The sequence below is a fragment of the Crocuta crocuta genome, unplaced genomic scaffold (genome assembly GCF_008692635.1).
Source record: "Crocuta crocuta isolate KB4526 unplaced genomic scaffold, BGI_CrCroc_1.0 scaffold333, whole genome shotgun sequence".
NCBI lineage: Eukaryota > Metazoa > Chordata > Mammalia > Carnivora > Hyaenidae > Crocuta > Crocuta crocuta.
The window spans coordinates 170,935-190,268 of NW_027532856.1; the positions used below are offsets into that span (position 1 = coordinate 170,935).

The 19,334-nt window shown below is 49.5% G+C and overlaps 1 protein-coding gene across 4 annotated transcripts in view; it reads left to right on the forward strand.

Annotated features, from left to right (window-relative positions):
* The first annotated feature begins 1,297 nt into the window (after positions 1-1,297).
* The window catches only part of HNF1B (HNF1 homeobox B), a 52,894-nt gene continuing 34,857 nt past the window's right edge, over positions 1,298-19,334 (forward strand). For 2 of the 4 annotated variants that reach the window (XM_077745539.1, XM_077745538.1), the window contains exons 1-4: positions 1,298-1,641; positions 5,950-6,149; positions 11,036-11,300; positions 12,685-12,920. In XM_077745539.1, the coding sequence (XP_077601665.1) occupies positions 1,298-1,641; positions 5,950-6,149; positions 11,036-11,300; positions 12,685-12,920 (1,045 nt within the window). The remainder of the gene's footprint in view (positions 1,642-5,949; positions 6,150-11,035; positions 11,301-12,684; positions 12,921-19,334) is intronic. The other 2 variants (XM_077745541.1, XM_077745540.1) reach the window with 1 other exon arrangement.

Here is a 19,334-nt window from a genome sequence, read left to right on the forward strand (position 1 = left end):
TTCCGGCTTCCTTCCTGACACGGACCCAGGTGGAAAAAAACTTCATTCCCTCAGCGGCTTCGTGGTCGCCTGCTCCCACCACTGCTGCGGTGACCTCGCGTCCGCAGAGCGCCGTCCATGGCCCTGGAAACTGTTGTGTCCTGGAGCTGCGAATAAACCAGCAGGCAGGCCCCGGGGACACGCGGCTCCAACTGTCCGTCCAGCTAGCTGCAGGCCACGCGTTGCTTTCACTGCTAGAAAGGAGGCCCGGCAATCCTAGTTTTGCCCGGAAAGCGGAGGCGCTTTGATATTCCGGGTTTAAAGACGAGAGCATGGCCCAGGCGGCCAGCTCCCCCGCGGCTTGGCCAGCCTAGGTGCTAGTGCAGCTGGGCTGCTGGGGGGGCTCAACTTTGGCTGCTCCCCTGACCATAAATTAGTGGGCGCCTCCTCCCAAGGGTTCTCCGGGCCTCCTTCCCGCTCGCCTGCGCTGTCCGGGCCTGCAGTTCTGCAAATCCAAACCTCCAGACCCGTGTGCTAAGGGTCTGGGGTCTGCAGAACGATAAGCCGGATAGAGCTAAATGGGGTCGCGGCGATCCACACTCACCCCGCCTGATAACCCCACTTCCCCCGGGTCTCCGCGTCCATTCCCAAGGAGTCAGTTTTTCCTCTCCGGGATTGCTCTCCCTGTCGGCCACCTGCGTCTGTTGGGATGCCTCGGAAGGTCTCTACTCTTCGCATCCTCCTCCATCTCCTTCCAAGACCACCCTAACTTCTTCCAGATCTCCTATGAAACCCCAAAGGGCAGTTTCTTCTCTCCAGACTAAAACCGGACCCGCAGCGGGTGGAAAAGCCCCGAAGCCTCCCACACTAGGCTGCAAACTACTTGCTTACCAAGTCCAAAGGTCAGCTAAAGTTTGGCTGATAAACAGAACCCGTACAAGAAGGTCTTCAGCCCCCCAGCGTGAGTACAATGGACCCTGGCAAGCCCTGCTCCCGGCCGGGGTCTCCAGCTCTCCGGTCTGCCCGTCATGCGCTCCCTCTCTCGTTTTTCCCCCCTCCCCACGACCATTTGCATCTTGCCGAAAGCCGGGCCCTCCCCACTAATTTGCATATCTTATATGGCCTAATGGTGGCGATCATGGCAAGTTAGAAGTTTTCTGACTCCTCTCGGAGGAGACTCCGGGACCCCGGGGAGTAACAGGTGTCTGAAGGGTGGGGGGGTTCCTGGACTTGGGGTTCGCTTGTGAAACTCCCCTCCACCCTCCTGTCTCGCGCCCACCCAACCCCCCTCAGCCCCTTCTTTTTCTTTCCTTGGAAAATGGTGTCCAAGCTCACGTCGCTCCAGCAAGAACTCCTGAGCGCCCTGCTGAGCTCCGGGGTCACCAAGGAGGTGCTGGTCCAGGCCTTAGAAGAGTTGCTGCCATCCCCGAGTTTCGGGGTGAAGCTGGAGACGCTACCCCTGTCCCCCGGGAGCGGGGCCGACTCCGACACCAAGCCAGTCTTCCATACTCTCACGAACGGCCACGCCAAGGGCCGCCTGTCTGGGGACGAGGGTTCTGAGGACGGGGACGACTATGACACCCCTCCCATCCTCAAGGAGCTGCAGGCGCTCAACACCGAGGAGGCGGCGGAGCAACGGGCGGAGGTGGACCGGATGCTCAGGTAGGCGCGGGCCGAGGTGGAGCCCCTAGAACCCAGGGCTTGTGCCTGAGCGACGCCGCGTCCAACCCCTCTCGCCAAGCCTGTTTCCCACGAAGGAAGACCCCCGGGGGGCGCTCCGCTTCTCTCCCAACACCTGGACCCCTCCCAGTACCTCAGTCGGAGGGCCCTGAATCCCGAGGCCCCCTCTCCCCCTGCCCAGGCCAGCGCTCGGGACCGAGGGGCCCTCCTGGCCTGGGAGAACCGGAGCTGCGGAGCCCTTTGCGGAAGGGTTGCGCGCCCTACTGAAGGTACGGGTGGGTGCAATGAGGCAGTGGCCATTTCCCAGAGCAGAGGCTCGGGCCCGCACAAGTCCCAGGCCGAGCGTTTCCCCTGGGCCAGCCTCCTCCCAGATCCCGGGAAACGCAGGCCGGCCTCAGGCGCCCAGTCCTGCCGTTCTTTGCAGAGGGCCTGGGGACCCCCGGAGCCGGGACCCGGCGGGGCCAATTCTCTAGCGGGCACTCCCATCTGCAGTGCCCATGCAAGACCCCAGGATTATCCGGAATCCCCAAAGCCAGTTCAGATTTGCGAAAGGAAATGTTTGAGTGTTGCAGGGCCGGGGCTCACCCGCACGGGGCAAAAGAATCACGTATCTAAGCAAGCCGGCGACAAATTCGGCTGAGATAGCATTTGCAGAGGATTTGGTTTCATACTGAGAAATAAGGGCGTCTCCAGATCTCGCCCCGGACATCCCGGCGTCCCGGGGAATTCAGGCAGGCTGGGATCCTTTGCTGGGCCTCTCCGACCCGCCGAGGGCTTTGACAGCTGGTTACTAATTATCCAAGGAGCCCAGCGGTTCCCTTAGACCGCACGTCTCTCTCGGCCGCTCGGCTCGAGGACCGAGCCCCTCGCGTGGCCTCGGACACTTGAACGCCGCGGTTTCAAGGCAGGGACCAGGACCAAAGTCGCGCCCCGATTCAATCAGGCAGCCTCGGTCTCACGACCGCAGCAGCAGTTTGGGGTGGGATGTGACCTTGTATTTGAATTTGCGATCTGGGGACTCAGCGGCTTACTCTCTAGCAAAGACACTGGGGGATTTCTAGATTTTCCCCCCAAAAGTATTTGGCTATTCGTAGGTTTGAGGTTCTTGCCTCGCAGTTTCCCCCGAGCGGCGGCGGTTTCTCCCCTGCCGGATTCGGGCGCAGGAAGGTGAGGAGTCGGAAGAGGAGCAGCTGGGGCTCTGGGGCGGTCGGGCGATCTAACCGAGCTCCCGCTGCCTGCCACCGGCAGCCCGCGGGGCCCAGGCCCGTCTACCTGGCCGCAAGCAGCCGTCTTCTAGCCGGTCTCTGGGAGGATTTGGGCAGCACGAGGCGACCCAGGGCCCCCTCCGCACCCAGCCCCGCGCTGGGCTGGACGCAGCAGAGATGTAACATAAACGGCAGCACGTGGAGTTGGGGTGTTATTAATTTATTTCTATAAATCATCAACAGAAAGATACACAGAGTCGCGATTAGGTTGAAAAGAGAAGCGGGTTATTCATTGGTGAAGTTGTAAACGCTGCTTAGACGGGGAAGGAAATCCAAACGCCGACGCGGGTCGGCTCGCCGCTGCCCTCGCGCACGCTCGGCCCTGCGGGGCGCTCCCGGCCCCCCCCCGNGGCCGACCCCCTCACCCGGGTAGAGGCGCAGGACAGACCCAAGGTTTTTCCCCCTTTCCCAGGCGGGCGCCACCTTCCCTCCCCCCACCTTCGGGAGTGCTCAGACTTTATTAAAGTAATTTTTCAAGAAATTGCAAGCGGTTCCCAGGTCACTGCACGGTCGGCTTCTGAGCACTCCCTTTTTTGCCCACCCTGTTCTCCTAAAGCTGAGAGAACAGAACTAAATTCACTTTTTGTACTGCCTGGACGCTCTTTATACCTCCTAGAAAGGAAAGGAGAGAAGTGAAGTTCCGGGAGTGCGCGCCGCCCAGCCCCGGGACCCGGGCTCTCGGCTCGGAGCCGCCAGGTTCGCAGGCCTCTGTCCTGGGGCGCCTGCCGCGTTTGCAAAGTGGGCTGCTCCCTGAGGAAGCCAGAGTCGAAGCTTCTTAAGGAACGCGCGGTGAACCGTGCTGGGCTTTTCTCCTCGTGGGCAGCAAAGTCACTGTTCGGAAGGAGCGTGCTGGGCCCCACTGGGGTCGAGAGTTTGACACCTGCGCCCTGAGCGCAGTGGTCACTTGTGCTTCTCCGGATCCGTGTATTTGTCGGGCTCTGGAACCCCTCAGTATAAGCTGTATTTTCAAATGAACAAGCATAATGAGCTCTCTGGGCGCTTCCCGGTGAACACAGGTGAATTCTGTGATTAGAGAGCTGGAAAGGTATAAATAACTGCGCCATCTTACCCCTGATTCTAGTCCTTAGATGCGGCCTTAAAAGTTTGCTCTTTGCAAGGTTTCCTTGGACCTTTTTTTTTTAACCTTCCCAATTGTTAAGCTAATTATTCTTTCCACAGAAACCTCCGCTCTAAAGAACATTACACTACTATGTTAGCTTTCTTAGACACACGAAATGAACACGGGTGAAGAAATTTGAACCAAACGAAAATAGTCAAAGAATCTGTTAAAGCGATATTAACTTTGAAAATCCACTTTTTCTAACTTTCGAAGCAATAGTATTTGTTGGAAGTGTTTTTCCACCCTAAAACCATCTGTGGAAATACTTGTCAGAAGTAAGCTTTTAACGTGATCGGTGGTGTTTATACAGGTATATGCATTCCACCGACCTATTACACTACTTTTACTCAAGGTGAATTTTACATGTGTGAAACTGGAATGTGTTTTCACATTTTTTGTTCTTGTTAGTTTCTTGTGTTTCATTACTTGGACATAGCTTTATAAATACTCGCGAAATGTATTAACTTATATATGATTGATCTTAAAAGTTTGTCTTTCCCAAAAATATCCCTACCAAAGTCTATGATCCTGTGAATTTAATATCAGACTTGTTAATATAGCCACAATTATTCAAATGCTTACAAAATAAGTTTAATTACTAGGATTTTAAGTTCATCAAACAAAAACTAATTTTATTTGACATATGATAAGCACCATTTAGAAATGAATTGACTAATTTACAACCCTACCCGTTTTATCCTCTGCTTTATACGTTCTTTATTGTTTGGGATGAAACAAATTTTTCCCTTTTTTTTTCTTTTCATGTTCTATGAGGCTACTTTACACATCGGCATATAGTAAAAGGGTGCTGGGTCTTTTTTTTTTTTTAAATTAAATATAGAGCTGTATTAAACACACAGTGTACGTGATGTATTGCATTAATACTTTTGTTCTATACTTTGCCTCATTTCTTAATTTCTTGTTTTAAATGATATCTCTCACTTTTAAGTCAATAAGCAATGAAAGATAGTAGCAAAGTTGAAAACACTTTAAACAAATACAATTCAAAGGCCCTAGTACATTGCTGTAAAATTGCTTATGTATACCTGTGTTTATGAGAAATGAAAAGTATAAATAAGTTCTATCCCAAGCTTGAAATTTATGAAAGACATTGCCTTCCAGAAACTCTTACCCAATCAGGGTAGAACTGCAAGAATACAGGAAACCATCGCATTTGGGATGGTTAATATCTCATTCAGAAACTGAAAATATTCCCACTCTGTTTCATCTGAGAGGTGGGGCTCTGGTGACTTTTTTTTTTTTTTAACTTGGCTCACCTCACTGGAGCAATTCTTCACTCCAGGAGGAACATCATTGTATTTCTTAAAACTTTTCTGAAGCTGTTTAGCATTTGCCCAAGAAGTTCTTCTTGCTTCTCAAGAGATAGGCACACATGTTTCACTCCAGTCTCATAAGCTAGGAAAATGAGACACCCATTCAGAAAGGAAATAAGGTAGAAAAGGTCTAGCATCAAAACTGATGCTGCCCCCCTATCATTGCAGGATCAATGTCCCTGAGCTAATTGGCATCTCCACTTTCCAGACAGGGAAAATTCTTGCCTTCAAGCCTCTCACTTTCCAGGAAAATGAAGGAAGGCAAAATAAAATGGGAATGTTTCTTTCTGCTTAATGAGAAAGAGTGCAGGTGGTGCTGTCCCATCCTTAAGACAGGAGGTCCTCCTCACCTTTACCCTCCTGGTCTCACATGAAAAGGATGGAGTGTACTGTATAGAAGCTTTCATCTCCCTTTTTTCTAGGTTCTGTTTTGGCCTCCCCTCTCTCCCGAGGATGGAGAAATAGGTGAAGATCAAGGTTTTGCAAATAGTTTAGGTAAAACTCCTAAAAAGAGAATCTTTCTCCCCAGACATCTTCCATCAAATTCATAACCATCTGCTTATCTGTCTAGTGAGGACCCCTGGAGGGCTGCCAAAATGATAAAGGGCTACATGCAGCAACACAACATCCCCCAGAGGGAAGTGGTCGATGTCACAGGTCTGAACCAGTCACACCTCTCTCAGCATCTCAACAAGGGCACTCCCATGAAGACCCAGAAGCGAGCAGCCCTCTACACCTGGTACGTCCGAAAGCAACGGGAGATCCTCCGACGTAAGTGCTTTAATCCCCCCTGGACCTCAACCTGTGGTGACCTTTGCCCTGATTCTGACCCCTGTGGATTGCCTCAGTTTCCCCTTCCACAAGATGGCCTGCATAGCACTTGGCAAATATTAGGAAGCTTGTAGATGGATTTGGTTTCCATAATTATTGTACAATGGATTGGCTTTGATCATTTTCTTCTCCATGGTCCCTTATTACCTAGCCAGCTACCTTGACAAGTACTTTAGAGTCTGCCTTGAATTTCCTGGTCCCTGCTTCCAACATCCTTCTCTTTGAAGCCAAGTAGGTCACAGTGGAATATTGTCTCCCAAGTCAGCCAAGCAACTCCCCCTTGATATATAACCGCAGATAAGAGTTTCCAAGGAAGATGTTTTGTAGCAATCAATAATATTGATCACTGTTCCTGTTCTCTCTTCCCCTTTGGAGAGAATGTACAAAATTGAAGATATTTGTATATATAGATATATTCAGAACTCAACCCTGCTATTTGGGAGGGGGTTGCACTTGCATCCTGAAGCAACTTAAGGTGATTATTCACATTTACCAAAATCAGTAAAGCTTTGAGACTTGAGCCGGTGATGCTGTCTGATGAAGAAGCTTCTCTGGCTAAATCGGGACATAATACAAGTGTCTGCATTTGGAACTCTGACTGATCAATACTTGTCATTTCCATCCCCATCCCCAAATCTCCTCTCTGTCCCAACATCTTTTCCACCTACTAATACCAAGAGATTTTTGTTTTGAAGTATTGGGAAGTTTGAACTGCATTTGAAAGATATTCTGTGTTTATTTTAGGACAGTGTACTTTTATTATCCTTTAATTATTTCAATCAGCCCTTTTCCTAGGAAAATTTTGTATGAGCTTCCACCCTTCCCATATACTATCCTCTGGGCCGTGGTCTTCTCTGCCTTTGTTAAGATGCCAGTTTCCACCACCTTCTGGGTTGGATTTTTCTCCCCTCTCACTGGATGTCCACTTCTTAAAATCATTCTCATTTTCTGTCCTACACTGCTCTAAAGTGATTGTTTCAGTATTTATGATCTCAATGTCTGTGGGCTGGAAAGGCCTTCATGGTGGAAGGAAATGTTTCAGACCTCCATCTCCTGTTGTGGCTGCTTGTTGTAAGCGTTAAATGGATAGATTAGAAGAAGCAAAGCAGCATAGGAGAAGAGGCCCCTTTTAAACTCTGGGTTGATTCACTCCCCATGTTGACTAGGTCTTTAAGAATTTGTGTTTTTGACATGAAGCGACTCTCTGTAATTCCTGGAAAGGCAGAGAACATTCTCAGGAGCCAGAGTCTCCGAAGGCCAGGGAACCATTGGACCTGCCCTTGCTCCAATCCAAGCCCCATGTGGCATCTCCAGTTTGAGCTGCCTCTCTGTGCTCAATGGAAGTCCCCTCAGAAAGGAGAGGGAGACAGGAAAGGCCAGCTAGAAGCTTTGAAAAACACACACATCCTAGAAAGTTTTGCAACATGCTTGAGAAGAAACATTTTACAAAAACATATGACAGGCCCTGCCAGGGATTTTTTGAGTTATTGTTATTGCTGTTTTAAAGCCACATGAGACATAAACCTTAAGAAACTGTAAATACTATCTGAACATCGATTATGTGCCAAACACTGCTGGGCTGTGAAATACACAGGCCCTTTTCTCCAGGGAGTTACAACCCAATGGGGGAGATGATATGTTCAAGTCAATGACAGCTGCTTTCAAAAAGCTGTTATAAAGGTATACACAAGGGGCAGCAGAGGCACTGTTAAATTGCCTAGAGGCCTCACAGAAGGCTTCCTAGAGGAGGTGACATTGGAACCAATTCTTGAAGGATGAATACCAGACACATAAATGTGAGATAAAAATTAGGAATTGAGATGAATAAAAGAGGGACACAAGTGAATGGGGTGTGTGGAAGGAGAAAGAAATGGGAGAATTTGAAAAGATGACCCACTGGTGCACCTGGGTGTCTCAGTCGGTTAAGCATCCAACTCTTGATTTTGGCTTAGGTCGTGATCTGACCTCATGGTCAGAGATCAAGCCCTGAGTCAGGCTCTGCACTGATAGTGTGGAGCCTGCTTGGGATTCTTTCCCTCTTTCTCTGCCCCTCCCTGCCCTCTCACAAATTAAAAAAACAAAACAAAAAAACAAAAAAAGTTTAAAAAAAAGATGACATAAATTTTTTTAAAAAACTAAAACTAATAAGTGAAAATATTCATGGGCCCATCTACACATAGAGAATGTGCTTGTCCATGCTGGCTCCTGAGTCTATAAATAGGCTGTTGAAACCAGCTTCTTAAAGAATTTTTATGGGCAGTGAACATTTTCTGTCTTCTCACTTCCCGCCCTCCCCCCAACTTTAATCTAGAAGGAACTGAAGGAGAGGTGGTGGATTCTGCTTCTTCAAAAATTGTGAAGCTAGGGCCCTGAGGTGGGTAGAGCCTGGATGGTTCTGGACCCCCACAGGCAATGTATCAAGGCTGATCCTGGCACACACAGGTTTCTGAATATAGTGCCAGTGGCTGCCTCCTCAGAGGGCAGCCCCGCACTTCTGGATGGCTGTGAGTGATCTTCACACCTATCACGGACAACAGTGGAGTCCATTGTATTACCTCCACCCAAGTCAGATTGCAAGGTTTTGGGGATGCATTGGTTCAGTTTTGTTTTTAGCAATAGGTGACGCATAGGCTGCTGATAAGGAAACTTCACGTCACATCTTTAGGCTGGGTTCACGTCCTGGCTCACATCATGCAACTTTGGGCAAGTTCTGTAACCAGTCTGAACCTCTATTTCTTCAGGTACAAAGTGGAGATAACCATACTTCTTGCATGTAGAGATTATAGGAATTAGATGAAGGGATACACTTAGAGGACCTTGTACAATACCCCAGCAAGGGAGCAGTTCAATAAGTGTTCATTGTTATCACATCTCTTCATAGTACAGAAAGAGCCTTATATTGATCCTGGGTCCTTGGGATTATCCATACTGGCTTTTGGCTCTTACGGAGACTCCACAGGGCCACAGGGAGGAGAGAAGACCCTGAGCAGGGAACTTCTTTTTCCCTCTTATTGTCCCTGAAGTAAAGGCACTAGCTGGCTGCCATGAAGACCAAATGACATAAGAGGTATGAAAGCACTCTGAGAGATATAGCGTCCATAGGAATTTGGGTCCCCATCACCATCCTGACTAGAGGTAGATATTCTGAGAGACTGTTGAGTGCCCCTTAGGTGTTCACCCAGTCCCTTTCCACAGGCAGGGAAGCTGTGGAGTTGGAGGGTTGGGGGACAGGATTAGGTAACTTGTCTGGGGCCCTCCAGTATCCAATGGAGGCAGTGGCTTCCTGCCAGTGTATTTGGCAAAGACTTTCTCAGGTATCTAAAACAATTGTTGGGAACCAGTGAAAACACAGCTGTAAGTGGCCTAAGAATCATCCAAAGTGGGTGGGGCCCAAATCAAAGGCCCCAATTACATGTTTGGTCCATCCACCCAGGAGACTGCTTGTAACTTGGCCAATCAAAAACCGGTTCAAACAAAGCTAAGTCCTGAGTCCAGGCTAGTTACAGGCCCACTGCTTCTGAGGATGGAACCAAATGGAAATGGATCCTTAGATTGGTAGTAAGTTCCCTGTTGCTGGAGGTGTGTGGACTGGAAGACTATGTGGTAGGGTGTTGTCAGGGGGATTCAAGCGTTAAATAGTGGCCCCAACTTTGAACCCTGGAGAATTTTGGATTGAGTTGCCTCTGAGATTGCCAGGAGGGACTCCAGGAACCAAGAAAGAAAAACATCAAGGTCCAGAACCTGGAGACCAGGAGTTAGGAAATGAATCTGTTACGTGTCCTTACTCAGCAGGGTGGTTGGCCTCTATGCTTATTCATCTGTAAAATGGAACTAATGACTCTTAACCCTGCTTCATGCAGATAGGAGGAGGACAATAACAAAGTTCGCCCACAACCAAATATCACATCTCAGTTAAACCATATAGGCTAGGGTGTCACCACTGGGTGAGCTTCCACCTTTTATTCATTCATTCATCCAAAAATGTATCGAGGGTCATTGTGGACCTGGATCCTTGGGAATTGGGTGGACAGGGAGCATCTACATTTATCTTTCTCCAACTCATTAAATGCCATTGCTAGAAAGGTCCTATGTCTATAGACTTCTGCATTTGCCATCTTTTAAATATGTAGGCAGGTCTGTGAGATCTTCCCTCTTGGGCTGTTTCCCTCATAAATGGACCCTTGGACACACACACACATACACACACACACACACACACACACACACACCATCACCTTTGAAATGATCTGAAATGAAAGCTTCTTCTCTTTCAAATATAAAACTCCAGTTCTATTTATTTCAAAGTTATAGTCAACAGGTTTTGAGTCTTGGGTTTTTCTAAGAGCATCATAAGGTAGACACCTAGGATATATGAAGAGAGAGGGGAGGTGGGGAGAGCTGTTTTTAGTCTCTGAATATTTTTTCTAAGTGCAAATTGTACCTTGGAGCCCTTTCCCTCTACACCTGAGACTTGGTTGAGCCATCCTCTTGGACACCAAAACACAAGAGGTCAGGATTCAGAGGGTTGCTTCATGTCTGAGGGCCAGTGAGCCAAAGAAAACACATTACCACTAAAAACTATGGGTGGCCATATTTGAGCTCCTTCAAAGAAAGAAAAGGGGTGGCTTTGTGGGGTGGACTACGGTGGGCAGAGAGAGGCCTATTGTGAGGTTCCCCTCTGTACACCATGCCCCAAACATAATAACAGCAGATGGCAAAACTTCGGGGAGAGGAATAAAGGTGTTTTTGTCCGTCTGTCTGTCTGTCTGTCTGTGTGCCAAGTGAAGGCTACAGACCCTATCAAATCTACTCCTCTCTCTTTGCAGAATTCAACCAGACAGTCCAGAGTTCTGGAAATATGACAGACAAAAGCAGTCAGGATCAGCTGCTGTTTCTCTTTCCAGAGTTCAGTCAACAGAGCCAGGGGCCTGGGCAGTCCGATGACGCCTGCTCTGAGCCCCCCAACAAGAAGATGCGTCGCAACCGGTTCAAATGGGGGCCCGCATCCCAGCAAATCTTGTACCAGGCCTACGACCGGCAAAAGAACCCCAGCAAGGAAGAGAGGGAGGCGTTAGTGGAGGAGTGCAACAGGTAACACCACCAGAAACTTGCTCGAGCAGGCAGGCAAGCACGTGGACCTGAGATCCATCCCCTCAGTCCCAGGATATTGAAGTACTGATTATCCAGCTAAGTGTGCCTCGTTTGGGGTTTCCCAATGTGTGTTCCATGGAACCCTGAATTGAAGTCATTCCCAAATAAGTTTGAGAAACATCAGATGCATAATCCCTCTTGAGGAGTCATGGCATAAAGTAACATCTTAAAGATTCTGAGAAGGCCTAGAGGCAAGAGATTCACTTAGCTTTGTTGAATTGATTGCTAGCTGTGGAATCTTTTTTTCTGGGGGACATTTGCATCATCAGCTGTTGTTGCAAGGAAGATACTCTGGAGAATCCTGGTCTAAAATATGCCAGTGAAATAAGAATCATGTGTCTGACTTCAATGCAGACCAGGGAAAAATCATTGGTCCAAAAGGAAACTTGGCAGAAAAGAACTGGTCAGATCTGTCCAATCCACTCTGCCCACATGAACAGAGTTCTTTTGTTATCTTAACACTGCATGTAATTTTAAAGAAAACTATCAGAAATCCTTGGGATACCTTATTAATTAATTCATTCATTCATTCATTCCTGCCATCCTCTGACTCCAACAATGACTTTCTTTTTTTTTTTTTTTTAAGTTTATTTATTTAAGAGAGAGAAAGAGAGAGGGAGAGAATATCCCAAGAAGGCTCTATACTGTCAGTATAGATCCCAATGTGGGACTTGAACTCATGAACGGTGAGATCATGACCAGAGCTGAAACCAGAGTCAGACACTTAACTGACTGAGCTACCCAGGTGCCCCTCCAATATTGACTTTCTTAAAAGTCTGGTCTTTGCTCTGGCCAACACCTGTGGTCTCTCTCTGTTTCAGGGCTGGGCTGGCTCCAGCAATAGGATATGGTTGGGGAGGTCAGGCCAGGAAGGGGGAGGCAAAGCAGTCTGCTTGGAGTTGCTACAGAGTCCCCAGGCTGTACTCTGTCCCCCTGCTTATGAGAAGCTCCCTAGCATCCAACGGTGTCTAAAAGTCTCTCTGATATGCCAAGAGGCCCAATCTGGACCTTCTCCCTGAATTACCTGCCTTTTGGCCACTCTTTTCTTGTCAGGAGCCACACCAGAGGCCTCTGCCCCTCACTTCCAGGGCCACAGAGCTTGTGCTGCACCTGTGTTCGGCCTTATTCCAGCCATGTCATCAGAGAATGACTACTACATGGGCTGGGCTTTTCTCAGGACCGGCTTTTCCCCAGGATCCAGCTCTATCCTTGGTCTTTTTATACCCCTAGCTGAAACCACTGGGATTGTGTGTCTGGGGCCGAGCACCAGCAAGCCTCCCCCTGGCTGCCCTAACTCACCATCTCTCCCACTGTCCATCCTCAGGGCAGAATGTTTGCAGCGAGGTGTCTCCCCCTCCAAAGCCCATGGCCTGGGCTCCAACCTGGTCACTGAAGTCCGCGTCTACAACTGGTTTGCAAACCGCAGGAAGGAGGAGGCATTCCGCCAGAAGCTGGCCATGGATGCCTACAGTTCCAACCAGACACACAATCTGAACCCCCTGCTTTCCCACGGCTCTCCCCACCATCAGCCCAGCGCCTCTCCTCCAAATAAGCTGTCAGGTAAGCCTGGCCCAGGCCTCACTGCCTTTGCAATCCCACCATCCTGCTCTCCCCATGGGTCTTATCTGGATCAGGATTTTTCAGAGGAGGAAATGTTTTGGGATGGGGCTCAGGCTGGCCTCCCATTGCCAGGATGTTCTTGTGAAAACAGTGTTTGGCTGTGATCAGGTTTCCTCTGAGTCCTTGCTCAGCCTCTAGGGAACCCCTCTCTCCAGTCTTCTCTGGTCCCCTTTCTTCTCCCTGTGTGGCTGCTGACTCAGCAAGTCAGTGCGGCTGTCAGATTAGACAGAGAGGCTGCCTTATTGGTATGCTAGGTCCACACTGCGGGCAGAGGGGTCACTTCCTCCACCCCGTCCATATCCTCCCCCAGGGCTCTGTCCAGCTCCAGCAGGAGGAGCCCAGGGGCCTCTCTGGAAGGGCCACTCTATTGACAGTTTCTGCTTGTTCTCTGCCAGAGTTTGGGTGGAAACAACCACTTAAAATCTTTGCGCAGATGGCCTTCTGGCCGATTCACGTTGAGTACCTACTGTGTGCCGGCCTGGATTAGGATGCCTCTGTTGTGGGGTGTGGGTTTATCAGGGTGAAACCCCTATATGCTGAGTGCTGCAGCAGGCATAGTCTGAAGGCGCTTCTCCTCCTGAGGCTTAGTTCTTCCAGAAAAGCTGGCTTCCCAGAATTGTTTTGCTTACTGAGGCTGATGTGGTGCCCATGTAAAAAGAGTATGTCATCATCTCCCACCACTCTGGGGAAGGGCTTGCAAAAGTAGAGCCAACCACCATTTCCAACTCAGTGTTGGTTCTGAAGTCTGTTGTCCCCTTGCCTGCTGGTTGCTCCTCTGCTTGGAGAGCCCTGTCTAGGGCCGGCCTAAGTGTTGGGGGGCCCAGCCCGGGCAGTATCCAAGCTTTTGTTCCACTCTGTGCTCCCACCAGGATCTCTGGGAGCCTGAAACTGTCCAGCATGAAGCCTGGGCCAGGGCTTAGGGGCTTCTGTGGATCCAACTCCCACCGAAGGGAAAGGCTCAGCCACATAGGGAGAAAGTTGGGGTTACTCTTGAGAGATGGAGGAGCCCCTGATGGACACTGGCCTGATTGCAGAGTAACCCAGTCCCTTAATGGAAATTCAAAGCAGGGTTCAGAGGGTAGTGGCAAACGGCATGTGACAAGCACTGAGCAAGACTGGAGCACTTGCCACCCGCAGTGATCCACGGAGCTGGCTCTGGAGCTGTGGGGGGCGTGGTTGGGGTAAGGGGCATTATTGAGGAGACAATGGCTATTGTGTTGGGACCTGTGATCTCCACACCAAAGTCAGGGAGCCTGCAAGCCAAACAAAGGCCCAGCAGCTTTCTGACAAGCTGGGGTTGTGGTGAGGTCACCACAGGGTCGTTAGCTTAGGCCTTATGTATATGGACAGGAGACAGATAGGGGCTGGAGGGACAGGGGCGGGTCCTGGAAACAGAGCAGGCTGGGTGGAAAATACAGTCCCAGAGCCATCTAAGTTGAGTCCAAGAAGTCATGGCCCACTGGGAGTGGGTTCTCAGGGTCTCCCCAGATATCGGCTTTTGAAACAATCATGGAATGCTAGAACTGGGCAGAACGTCAAGGAAGGAAACTGAGGCTCAAAAGAAGCAATGACTTGCCAAAGTTATACAGAGCGATGGTGGCATATAGGGCTAGAACTTGGGCCTGCTGTTTCCCACTCAATACAGCATAGATACATGCGTGTCCCTACCCATGGGAGCATATTGTGTCCTTGGGGAGACATCGTGCTGGCATGGAGGTCCCAGAACCATCTAGGGACTGAGGCTGTCTTTTAGGGCTTCGTGTGTCTTTCTAGGGAAAGACTCCTATTTATGGAGCAATAATTATGGGACATTGTATATTTTCAGTGGCTGCCCTTCCCCTCTGTGTTAATTTTCACTCAGGGCTCATCATGATATCCTTGTCCATGCCCAGGGAGTAGATTCTCTGGACTTAGTTTTGAATCCTGCATCTAGCCTGTAACTGAGTGTGACCCAGCCATGTAACTTCTCTGAGTCTAACTTTCCTGTCTGTAAGATCAAGACCTTCCTCATCGGGTCCACATGAGGATTAAATGAGAGAATGTGTAAACACCATCTTTCCCAATAAACTGTAACCACTATCATTATCACTCATGGGATTAGCGCAGAGGGAAGAATGACAGGTAGCAGAAATCCATTTCCTTCTAAATTTCACACACTGGGGCATTATTCCGAAGAGGCAGTGACATGTGACCTGGCCCTGGGACTGGAAGCAGAAGCGACCCCTGGGCTGGGGCCTGGGGTGCAGAATGCTGGCATGTGTGTCTATTCCCCTAGTCAGGTTGCCAGGGGGACACATGAGGTGTGAAGGGGCTGCTGGGGAATGCACCCAGGGCTAGGCTGACAGCAGGCTAGAGCCCAGCACTCAGAACGGGGTATGGTCTGTAGAGCCTCACGGTGCACTTCCTATCATGGGCCCCATGGCCAAGGTATTGCTCTCTAACCAAGCCCAGAATGTACATGGGTGTAGAATACAAAATAAGCTCTATGGTGGCCAAGGAGAAACCGACACCCAGAGTCAGCATCAGCACCAAGCACCCTCCAAGGCTAAGCTGGGGAGACAAGGTCCTGATCTCTCTCCCCTGCACTCCTTCCCCTCTGAACACCAGCCTCTGAGCCTGGAGGACTGGAGGCACTTTAGAGACAAACCTTTCCCTTGAACCTTCTTCGGGAGAGGAGAGCATCTCTTCCCTAATGAGCCACCTTCTCTCCCAGCCACTCTGGGTGTGTTGTGGCCCACTTGCCCACGGTGACCACAGTGTGACCCTGGTCCTGGAATGTCCGGCACAATAGGAGGGGCAGGAGGAGCACTTTGCCTCTGTCAGCGGCTGATTGGTTACAAGGTGCCCTACAAACACACTGTCAGCAGAATCAGCTGTTTTCGGCGTTGCCTCTCCCTGCTTTACAATCACACACCAGCATGCAGCCCAGGGTTGTCATGGCTTTGTCTCCCTTATGCATGCTTAATTGACAATTAAGTTGGGGCTTTGAAACAGCCTGGCTGCCGCTGATGGGCCTTCATCTTTCCAGTGAGTGTCACAGGGGCACCCTTTGTTTGCTCTTCTTGGGGGCCTGAAGTTACTGTAGCAGGCTGCAGGCAGCCATTTATCTTCAGCCTGGAAGGCCTTTATCTGCACCACCCCCCCAGCCCTGCTCTCGCCAGCAGGAGCTGTCCCTGGTTATAGGCCACATGACAGCCCATTCTGAGGCCATTGAGCAGGCCCGGAGTGATGGCCCCTACCTCCATTCTGGAGCGGAATCAAGAGAAAGGCCCCCAAAAGGTCAGAGAGCAGGGCTGTGGCAAGGAAGGGACTGGTTGGGGACAGGTGCTTGTATTGATTGGCTCGAGAAGGAGGAGGAAGTTGGCATAGAGTGAAAGCTGGGCTAGCCTTGGCCCAAGCCTTGGGATCCGGCTGCATGATCTGGTGACCTGGTTCACTGTACCCTTTACTCCAGACTGCAGCTGCCTACGACAGCAAGAGAGGGGCAGAAGGTCCCCATCAGCCTTCCTTCAGCCCACACTGCACGTCCTCACTCTTACATCATCTTTTGGGAAGGAGAATAAGGCTCATTCTCCTGGAGGCCATCTGAAGCCCTTCCAGAAGAATTTTTGGGATACCCTGACTAATAGCTTCTTTAAATGGAGACCTTTATTTCTGTAGCTGTTTACTCCTGCGTCTCTTCAAACTCTCTTGCCCCTTTTCCAAGCCCAGTGGACTTGATGGTCAGATCAGAGCTTGAAACCCAGAAAATCCTGCTTGTGGCCTCTCACATGCCCTACCTAGTCACCCACAAGAGTCCAAAGACTGGGTCTTAGACAAACCAAACTCTGGGCCAGGATATCTGTGTGGTTCCTACTATTTTCCCTGATTTCCCTGAAATGTGCAGGACCTAAGGACATCTCAAAAGTGCCCAACGTAAGGGTTATGGCTCAATGTGAATAATCATAACAGCTAGTGTTGATTAAATACTTCCTGGGTCCCAGGCCCTGGGCTGAGCACCTCCACGCATCATCTTATCTAATACACATGACAACCTTATAGGGTAGAAACTTTCTGTACCCATACCACCATTTTACAATCAATGAAGGTGAGATGTTTGGAACATAAATAATTTGCCCAAGTTCATATAGTTAGCAAGCAGCAGAGACAGGTTTGGAACTATTACATACTGATCATCTCTCTGCTTTATGCAGATGCTAAGAACTTTTTGGGCATGGAAACCACCACACACACACACACACACACACACACACACAAACACTCACGCACAATACCCCCACAGTCCCTTCTTCTCCCACATTCTTATTGCTCCCCTCTGAATGACAAAATATTTTAGGACAGTGTGGGCAAGGACAGGTGTTTCCAAGTCTGGCTGGTTTACTGCTTCCCCTGTACCAACTGTTGCCTCTGACCAAGGTAGATTCTGCACTCTGCCCAGGGAAGAGATGTGAGCCCCCTCTTTCACCACCCCATCCCCATCTGGGCAGGGATTTGAACTGCCCTTGCAGTCAGCACTGTCTGCACTAAATACCTTAACAACTTAATGGGGCTTCTGAGACAGCCAGGTCACCTCAGCTCACCTCTGGAGCTCCGCCCCCTCCCCCGGGTAGCAGACAAGGGGCAGGGGGGGGGGGCATTTATTAGGGTAGTCGTAAAAATATTCATCTCCACAGCAAAGGTCCCCAGAGTAAATAAACCCTATTGTCCCAAAGTAGCAAATTATTTCAGTTCAGAAAAGAAACAAATGCCACCTTGAAACATCTGGTCTTTTAGGAAACACTTTGTACTGACTGGGAGTTTAGGGGTGGACCTGGCTCCAGTGTTCTCCTTCATAAGGACCTTATCTGACAGCCATTTTATCTGCTGAATTTGAAGGTCATTTTATCTTGCGGTACCACCCCATCGGCTGCCACTGGGTTGAGGAAGACAATCAGGATATTAATGAGATTAAGAGGCCCAGCCTTCAGAGATTCTGCTGGCAACCTCCTCCTGATAGTGGACTGAGCCTGGTCTGCATACAAAGAAACCTGGTTGGTGGGTTGGTGGGGCTCAGAGCCTCTGCACAAAGGGGCCGGGAGATACTGGAGTGCTATCACGGGAAGCAGCCCCATCACCCATGCCTAATCCCCCTGAAGGAGCCTTAGATGATTCAAGGACTCCTTGTTGCCTCCAGTCAGCGCTGAGGAGGAAGGAAGCTGCCTGCAAGCACACCCCCACTCCTCCCCCCCCACCTGCAGGTTGCAGGAGAAGTGCCCTTGGAATCTGTTTGTTGAAGGTTTGATGGGAATGGAAAGGAACTTGGGGAGAATTAAGCACCAGAGGTACAGACAGCGGCCAAAATCTGTGCAAGGGGCCTTTGAAGCTAACTGCTCCATGAGAAGGCACAAGATCTGGCATTTTGCCTCTACCACTTTTCAAGGAGAAGTACAAGCACAAATGGGGAAGCTGTATATAGCTTATAGTGTGTGTGTGTATATATAGCTATACACACGGGGCACACACACACACACATATATATGAGAATTCATAAAAATATATGAATGAAACATAACCCCAAAATAAGGTCAAATGAAGCATTCAGTTGTGGTTATCATCCCAGAAACTCTGGAATAGGGGTTGGCAAGCTTTTTCTATAAAGAGCCAGATGGTAAACATTTTAGGCTTTTCAGGCAGTATAGTCTGTCTTCACAGCTACTTGACTCTGCCTTTGTAGGATAAAAGCAGCCACAACCATATGTAAACAAGTGAATGTGGCTGTCTTCCAATAAAACCTTATGTGTAGGACTGAAATTCAAATTCTCTATCATTTTCAAATATCACAAAATATTCTTTGGATTTTTTCCCCAACCATTTTAAAAAGTAAAAGCCAAACTGAGCTCATGGGTCCCACAAAAACAGGCTGCTTTGGCCTATTTGGACCACAGTTTGCAGACCCCCAACTCTAGGATAATGGTTCCTGAACCTTGCCACACTTTTTTTTTTTTTTTAATATTTTTATTTATTTCTAGGAGAGAGAGAGAGAGAGAGAGACAGCGTGAGCAGGGGAGGGTCAGAGAGAGAGGGGGATACAGAATCTGAAGCAGGCTCCAGGCTCTGAGCTGGCAGTCAGCACAGAGCCCGACGCGGGGCTCGAATCCACGAACCGCGAGATCATGACCTAAGCGAAAGTCGGACGCTTAACCGGCTAAGCCACCCAGGTGCCCCCCCTTGCCACACTTTAGAATCAACTAGGGAGCTTCTAAAATCCCAAAGCCCAGGGATGCCTGGTGGCAGTCGGTTAAGCATCCAACTCTTGATTTCAGCTCAGGTCATGATCTCACAAGTTGTGAGTTCGAGCCCCTCATTGGGCTCTGT